Source organism: Sinocyclocheilus anshuiensis, unplaced genomic scaffold (assembly GCF_001515605.1).
Source record: "Sinocyclocheilus anshuiensis isolate Anshui unplaced genomic scaffold, SAMN03320099.WGS_v1.1 scaffold1270, whole genome shotgun sequence".
NCBI classification, from domain to species: domain Eukaryota; kingdom Metazoa; phylum Chordata; class Actinopteri; order Cypriniformes; family Cyprinidae; genus Sinocyclocheilus; species Sinocyclocheilus anshuiensis.
Genome location: NW_015555837.1, coordinates 391,340 through 399,846, shown reverse-complemented (window position 1 = coordinate 399,846; position 8,507 = coordinate 391,340). Strand labels below are relative to the sequence as shown.

The window sequence follows — 8,507 nt, the reverse complement described above, 5'->3', positions numbered from 1 at the left end:
TGCTTTTTATTTCACGTCATTTGAACCGAAGCACTGCAACACCCGCTGAGTGCAACGATAGAGCTTGAAAGATCAAAGACAATTTTTAATATAACTCCGACTGGATTCGTCTGAAAGAAGAAAGTCATATACACCTAGGATGACTTGAGGGTGAGTAATTTATGGGCTAATTTAAATGTTTGGGTGAACTAACCCTTTAAGTATTACATTTAAAAACATGTTCCCATACAGGATTTCTTTCTTTCTTTTTTCTTTTTTTTTTTTTAAAGTTTTTAAAGGGAAAGTCTGCTTTACTGCCGTGAAAAGATGAAACTGCCGTGAAAAATCCTACAAACTTTTTTTTAATTGCGAAATATAGCGTCTCATTTTTGTTTGATTTTGGGATTGAATATGACCGTTTCTTTGTGAGATTGACATTCTTATCTATCTTTTTCCCCCAATTTATTTTTATTTTCACTGTTTGGGTTTGGTGATCATGGCCTTTTTAAGACTTATCTGAGGCCAGTTTTAATGTTAAATGGCTAATGTTTGGAATATGGCAGCAAAAGTTGGGCATAGATCTCTGAAAAATCCCTGTTTTTTGTTATAGTGTTTGATGCTTTAGATAATCACCTGAAGTTCCTGTTTTCCCTTTATTTTGAAGGGCGTGGATGACGCGTTTTATACTTTAGTCCGAGAAATCCGGAAGCACAAGGAGAAGATGAGCAAGGAGGGCAAGAAGAAAAAGAAGAAATCCAAAACAAAATGTGTATTAATGTGAACAAGCCTTTCCTGTCATTACAGACTCAAAAAAAAAAAAAAAAGTTCCACAACTGCATTTTGTACATTACACTAAATTATTAGCCTGTTCAAAATACAGAATGGATCCTTATTCTACTTGCTTTCTTAAAAGAAATGAGCTTTACTTCTCGTTCGGTGCCAGTTGCCCCAAAGTGTTGGTCCCTTGACACATTTCTGGCTTATTTTACCGGGTGGGCTGTGAGAGCTGGTGTTATTTTGCAGTTGGTTTATCTAGAGTAGTTTTAGCAGAATTATAAGGAAAGGTGAGGACATGAAAACAGGCTTTTGGTGTGATGTATGAGAGAGAACTAGCCGTGTAGCTGTTTAGCCGTGAAATTTGCATGCGAGTCACTCGATTTTACAGGAACTGAAACTTTGAGGAATCATTGTTTTTAGGACCAACACTTTCAGGTGGTGTTTTGATACATTTATCACTGTGTATGACCCTGCCTTTGGATGTCCCAGACTTCCAAAAACAACCCGCATGTGAACTTCCATTGTAGTCGGATTAACGCGCCCTCTCTCGAAAGCCATGTATGGTGAAATCTTAACCACGTTAACCTTATTTCCCTGTATGCATGCTGTGTTCTGTTCATTAAACTTCCAGGGAACGGTAATGCATTGAATGCTGTATAATAGCCACTGTCCTGCAGAATAGATTCTATTTCAACATAGCCATCGTTAATTTTTCTGATATTTTCAGTTAAATTCATGAGGGTTTATATAAGAGTCAAAATCTGCTAAGAGGTAACATCATGTCAAAATATATCTTCATTCGACAACAAAATTAAATGTAAAATGCTTGGCAGGCTTGTAAAAATGAAGTTGTATTGTGCACATTCATTTTGGACAGACAAAAGTCGCAAGTTCGTTGACTTGAAAATCAATGTTTTTTTTGTTTGTTTGTTTTTGTTTTTCGAAGTTCTTTTTATTCTCTTATAAATCATAAAAGTCTTTGATTTAAACCTATGAAAAACAGATCCTGTTGTAAATAATAGTGCAAAATCACTTTGTTCAATTACAACCCTTAGCAGATTTTGACTAAAAAAATATAAAGCTGCAGTTGACCAATCAGAGTCAAGTATTCCAGAGAACGTTTCGAATCTCTCCTCTAAGTATCTACATTAGCGAAAAGCCTCACTTCTGCACTCAGAGGAGCATTTTTATTACGTATGAATATTTACCAGCCAAACAGCACCTTTGAAGGCTGATTTAGTTTTTTGCTCAATTTTGATTCGTGAATATAACCTACTGTACCACTAGTTGTTGTGATGCAAATATATGTAAAAAAGGAACTAAACAAATGCCTTGTTCGTTTATGCTGCCATCAACCATCAAGACATTCTGGTTCTAGAAGCCCAATTATAGTCGAACAGAAGCTGAATGCATAATTTCCCAAGACGCAGTCGTGATCTAGTATACGAAGGCAAAATGTGGCTAGCTTAGTTCTGAAGGGCACATTTTCAGCCATCACTCAAATCAAAGCGAGTGATATAAAGATTTATTTTGTGTGGCAATACTTGTGATGTCATGAGATGATGTCATTTATAGGAGATTTACAATATATGAGCAGAATGTTGCTTTAAAACCTTCGGTGAGCTGTTTTACCATACGTCCTTAACCGTGACTAGTTTGCTTTTCTGGTAATTGTTTCTATATTGCTGTTTGACTAATACAGAGAAATCTAAACAGGAAATAAATCAGGATGTCTGCTCATATGCGAAGTCAAGTGTTTCGGGTGATTTTCTGTTCCCTTTAAAGTCATTTGCTAGCCGTCTGTAACGCGAGTAGCAAAGTCATTAGATATTTTTTTGAATAGTTTCTGTTCTGAAATGTTCTGTCTGTTTGTGTGCCAATTGCAAATGTTGATAAAATGGTTCACGTATACATGGACCTTGTTTTAACAGCCTTTGTACGGTTGTGATAAGAAAGATAAATATTTTGTAAATTGTGCTTTTTTTTTTTGGTTTAATGAATTGAATGACACTTAATTGTAATCAAGGGTCATGTGTTAACGTCTATGAGAAAGTGGCGATCTGAGGTCGTCTTTTGCATCTTTCATGTTTTGGTGAATGTGATTGTTAGGAAAGCTGTTCTCAGATCGGCACGGTTTTATAAATGCAACCCAATCCTGTTTTTCCCCATTAATCTCACCAGTCTTATTTAATGTGTAATTAAAAGAAGTACATAAAACCCACAGGAGAGACTCAGTGTCTGTTTGTTGGTTAAGAATGAATGCAAAATTATCCCAAAAATTGGTATAATGTCAAATGAATTTGACATGAATTGCTAAACTTACTCTTTTCAAAGGTGACTCTCATGAAACCTCATATGAACATTGTATCCCCAAAATCAAATTTTGTTATTTTACATCCATGTTTTTAAATGTTTTTGTGCTTACCAAAGCTGAATTTAATTGATCAAAATACAGTAAAAACAGTAATAATGTAAAATATTATTACAATATAAAATAAGTGTATTTATTTGAATGTTATAAAATGTAATTTATTCCAGTGATGGCAAAGCTGGATTTTCAGCATCATTACTCCAGTCTTCAGTGTCGCATGATCCTTCAGAAATCATTCTAATATGTTGATTTGCTGCTCAAGAAACATTTCTGAATATTATCAATGTTAAACAATTGTGCTGATAAATATTTTTGTGGAAACTGATACATTTGTTTTTCTGGATTCTTCAATCGAAAGTTTAGAAATTAATAGACAGCATTTATTTGTAATAGAAATCTTTGATAACGTAAAAGTATTTACTGTCACTTTTAATCAATTTAATGCAGAATAAAAATGTTTCATAAAACAAATCTAACTTTTGAATGGTGTATGCATTTATATATATATATATATTGAATTGAAGCAGTCATTTTCATGAGATTCACCCTGATACGTTTGCATGCATGTCTCTTATGTGCCACAAAGTGGCAGTATTCTCTCATGCCATGCTATAATAGTTTCTCAGATGGTCTTCTGTAATGTCATCCTAACAGAATTAAAATTACAGGCTCTCTCAATAACTCCCTGATTTAATCCGGAGCACGGTATCATTTCTTCGGCGTAATTACATTCGCCACGTGAAATTAAATATCGAGCTTGCTGTGGATTTGAAACCTACCTTTGTCTCTGGTGCCAAGATGAATAGGTTGTTCCATATTAGTTTAGCTGCAGGCGAAAAGGACACGTTTCATAGGATAAGCCTTTTGCAATTAATAATGCAGTTTTAAAATGTGATTGCAGTGCTCGGGTGTCCTGTCTGGTGTCTTGAATACAATTTTACAATAAAAATATACGTGTATTGTTTAATTATGCTGTGTGGAAAACCTACAGAAACCTCAATAAAACATGGGCCCAACATTGATTTTGGTTTTAAAATGTATTTGCCATGTTAATCCTCTCAAAGGACTTAAAGTCAAGGTAAACCTTCTGACCAATTTTCATATTTTTTTTCATGACCTTTTCGTCATTCATTCGTGATTCATGATTACTAGATAAGGATTTTTAATCCTTCTAGGCAGATTTCATTTGTATGTCAGGTACTAATCTTTTGAATTAATATACAGTATTTGATCCGTTTTACTTAGTATGTAATCCCATTTCTGCCACATGAGAAAAAAATCATGCTTTGATAAATCCTAACATAAAAAGTATTAATTGACATAAAAGGCAAGACTGATGCCAAGTCATAATTGTGAGATAAACTGCCATAAGAGATGAAGACATAATTATAAAGAAAAAAATGAAATGAGAAAAAGTCATTATGACAATGAATATGAGATAATTGACACAATTTTGACCAAGTTTTGAAAATATTATTTTTTTAAATAAATTTTGACTTCAATAGTCAAAATTGTGAGATGCTAAATCATAATCCAAAGATAAACAGTCAAGATTAGTCATTTTTATGAGACTGACTTGTGTCCTAATTGACTTTTTATTTAACTTAGTTTGTCATAATTTTGACCTTTTATGTCACAATTATGACTTAGCGAGTCAGTTTTTTCTTTTTATCTCTTAATTATGATTTAGTACATCTTAATTTTGACACTGACGTTTTATCTTACAATTATGACTACTTATGTCATAATTAAGATTTAACGCAGCATGATTTTTTTCTTATGTTGCGGAAATAAGCTACCATATTTTACACAACCAGACAGCTGATGAAACATTTTATCTTTCAATATAAAATGTATATCACTTTCATTCACAAATAGCAAAACTTTTAGCGAAACATGCTAGAAATTGTGATGGCTTACATTGTAATCACTGAAACTAAAGATGGAATGGGATTATGTTTTTTTTTTTTTTTTTGTCTTAATGTATTCCAAATGTTTTGGGGTCAAAATGTTAGGGCCCAAGTATATGATTCAGCCCACAGCTAAATTTTGATTGTCCGTCCTCTTCAGCTCTGAACTAATTGTGTCCTAACTCTTGAAAAATGTGTCTGTGACCACAGTTGTTAATTTTACATCCTTGTCTTGTAGTGGACTACCAGGTGACCTTACTCAATCACTGTCTTCTGGTTCTCAGGTCTCACACATGTTTTTGAACCAAGGACCACTTTGTTTTCATTCAGTTTTTCCAAAGCCCTGTCCACAACCCAATTTAGGTTAAGAAAAAAAATACATGAATGCGTGTTGCTCTTGAAATGATGATGTGATAGACTCTCAAATCCTCTTGTTAACCATTGAAATAGAAATATTGGTGGCACCATCACTCCAAGAGCACAAATAGTGTAAGAAAATGGGAGACTCCATTAAATTATGCAGACTATTTCTTGACTGTATGATAGACCTGAGCCCTGAAAGGAGAGAATGGAGAGGCAAATACAAGCTGGAGCAGCCACTGTAAATTCTCCTCTTGATTCTCCTGGGTGCACCTTAGGCCAGACCCTGTCAGTCAAACCTCCTCCACAGCTGTAATCTCTGGACAACAATGAGGGGCCTGCATGTCTGATAAACCTGCTGAAACTGAGCAATCCTCATTCGCAGAACCTCCGGTGGGCCAAGAGGACAGTGAAATAGTGGATGTTCAGAAGTTGACAGACTAACAACTCTCTCAAACATGTCTGTGAAATCCCTTCCAAACTAGGACAAAGATATTTGTCAACGCTGCAAAATGTTCCTGGATACAAAGTGAATTTTCAACGGTCTCTTCAAAAGTTCTTACCTTCTTGCATTGAGTAGACCGTAATGAGGCCAGTAAGGAGACAATATGAATGCAAAATAAAGCACACACACATACAAAACTACAGTAAAACAGTAATGTTGTGAAAACTTTTATACAATTACTGTTTTTTGTTTTCATATATTTTAAAATGTAATTTATTCTGATGGCAAAGTTGAATTTTCAGAATATTTTACTCCAGTCTGCAGTGTCACATGATCCAAATATGCTGATTTGGTGCTCAAGAAATATTTCTTATTATTATCAATGTTGAAAACAGTTTTTGATGAATGATGAATAGAAAGTTAAATTGAACAGCATGTGAAAGTTTTTACTGTCAGTTTTAATTAAATGCATACTTGCTGAATAAAAGTTAATAATTTATTTTTAAAATCTTACTGACCCCCAAGTTTAGTTAGTACATATATATGTAAGACATAAATAAATGCAATACGATACGATAAAAAGAAAAATATATGTAGCCTGTATAGAGACCTGACCTGGTATTTTATAATTGATTTATTGAGGTTAAAAAAGAGAAAGAAGAAGAATATGGATATTTTCAAGGGCAATGTATGGCAGGTAGGACAAAAATATACTTAGTAGCAGTTCAGCTATTAATGGTAGAGTAGGTGATTTTGGAGAGGCTAGCAATAGCAAGCTAACTTTGAAAGCATAAGATCCCACCCTCCCTGCAAATCACTCTCTAAAGCCACGACTCCTCCAAAACACATGAGTAAAGGCTAACCAGCGACACGATGAGAGAGAGACGGCGTTGGTGGAGGATTGAATGCAACACTGTCAGGAATATGGAATATGATTGGACAAACATTTTATGATCCTATGCCTTCCACAGATTATATAAATACATTTAGACCACTTAACGTAGTGATTGCAAGCGGGATGTGAAGAGATTTTCAACCAGCATAACAAAAGAAATTTGAACCATATCACCTACCCTGCCTTTGAGTAACTAGAGCTCAGAGTAGATTGTGGATAAGGGAGGAACTTATTTTACTTTTGTTGTACTGCATAAAGCAGCAGGACAGGGCAGTCATCATAATAGGATCCCTAACAAAAACACCATGAATTTTTAAACACCTAGAGGCAACAACTGTGTGACAGCGATAAAGAGAGATTTGCTGAGGGTCACGGCTGAGAGAAAGAAGATATCAGTCTTGTCAAGATTAAGATTGAGTGTGTTTGATATGTCAGGCATACAGAGATTGCAGACATCGAGACAGAAGGGGACATGTACAGCTAAGTGTCATCAGCACATCAACGATAAGAGAAGCCATGCAATTAAATGACAATTCAGAGCTATCTATAAATGTCTGAATGTAGACAGGAAAGAGTAACGGTCCCAGCACCGAGCCCTGTGGGACTCCCACAGTGGGGCTTTTCCAGCTAACTTGGTGTGGTTCTCCTGGGAAGTGCCTACTTATTTGAAAAGCATAGACCTTAGACCATATTGAATTTTACATGGATGAAAACAAAGCTGTGAGGGATATAATTTAAATCTTCACAATGGAATGCACTGAATAAAGGTCCTAGATTGCATGCATTTTTCAAAACTCGCAACTTTCAAAAGTGTTTCATGAAGTTTTTTCTTTTCAAAAGATGTTTTGTCAGCTGAACAATCGGTATGTTAAACTACAGTACAATCTATTGAACACACTGTACTTATATTCCTGACAGCCTCGTTTTTATTCCTATCATATACTTAATATGGCCCTGCATTAAAATGATTTTGGTCAGAACAACATGAACGCAAGTATATATTTTTCTTATTGCTACCAAGCTTTTTTTTTTTCTCTTTTTTTCCTACAAAATAAAGACCATATGATGCACATTAGGTGTGCAAATTATTATTTTTTTTAATAATATTTTATCAATTACATTTCAAAAGCATATTCTGGCCAGATTTTTAATCAACAGTAGGTCAACATGTAATTTTTTTCAAGTGTTCAAGTAAAACATATTTTAATTTTTTTAATTTCCGGAGTTGTTCGGTGCTAAAGTGTTGTAACGAAGAGCAAAGTATGCATATCATGTAATGTAATTCATTCAATTTCTGTGCTTGCAAATGATGGGAAAATATAGTTTGGTGCTGTGTCTCCAAACAGCTAAATGAGTAGTACTGTATGGCAAGGTTTTTTTTCGCTATTCTTCATCAACAGTATCCTACACAAACGCATAAAAAACTGAATTGTACTATTTTACTTGTAATAAAACATGTTTCCGTCACGATTCTGCAATTGACACGCCCCGCTTCCCGCCAATCATCATTCACAGAAAGCACGAGGCAGGCCGAGAGAAGAAAACGATGCAAACAAGGACATTAGTGACTTTAGAGAGTTTGGACACGTTCACAACAGGTTTAATTTGTTTTAAATAATAAATACTACGGCGAATGAGTTCGTGAAGAGTAGTGACTGAGTTTTGGTAAGCACAAACGCAAACTATGCTAATTGACAAACTATGCTAATTAAAATGACAATGCTAAACTTTGTTTTGATATTTGAAATCTATCTATCTATCTATCTATCT

The 8,507-nt window shown here is 34.6% G+C and overlaps 1 protein-coding gene and 1 long non-coding RNA gene across 4 annotated transcripts in view; both read left to right on the top strand.

Moving 5' to 3' along the window:
* LOC107675456 (GTPase KRas) overlaps positions 1-2,977 on the top strand; it is a 13,180-nt gene extending 10,203 nt beyond the window's left edge. For both annotated transcript variants that reach the window (XM_016469813.1, XM_016469812.1), the window contains one exon: positions 644-2,977. In XM_016469813.1, coding sequence (XP_016325299.1) covers positions 644-760 — 117 coding nt within the window. In that variant the 3' untranslated portion in view covers positions 761-2,977. The remainder of the gene's footprint in view (positions 1-643) is intronic.
* A 5,248-nt stretch (positions 2,978-8,225) lies between these two features.
* Positions 8,226-8,507, top strand: part of LOC107675458 (uncharacterized) — a 38,740-nt gene continuing 38,458 nt past the window's right edge. For both annotated transcript variants that reach the window (XR_001632597.1, XR_001632598.1), the window contains exon 1: positions 8,226-8,402. This is a non-coding gene — a long non-coding RNA (uncharacterized LOC107675458). The remainder of the gene's footprint in view (positions 8,403-8,507) is intronic.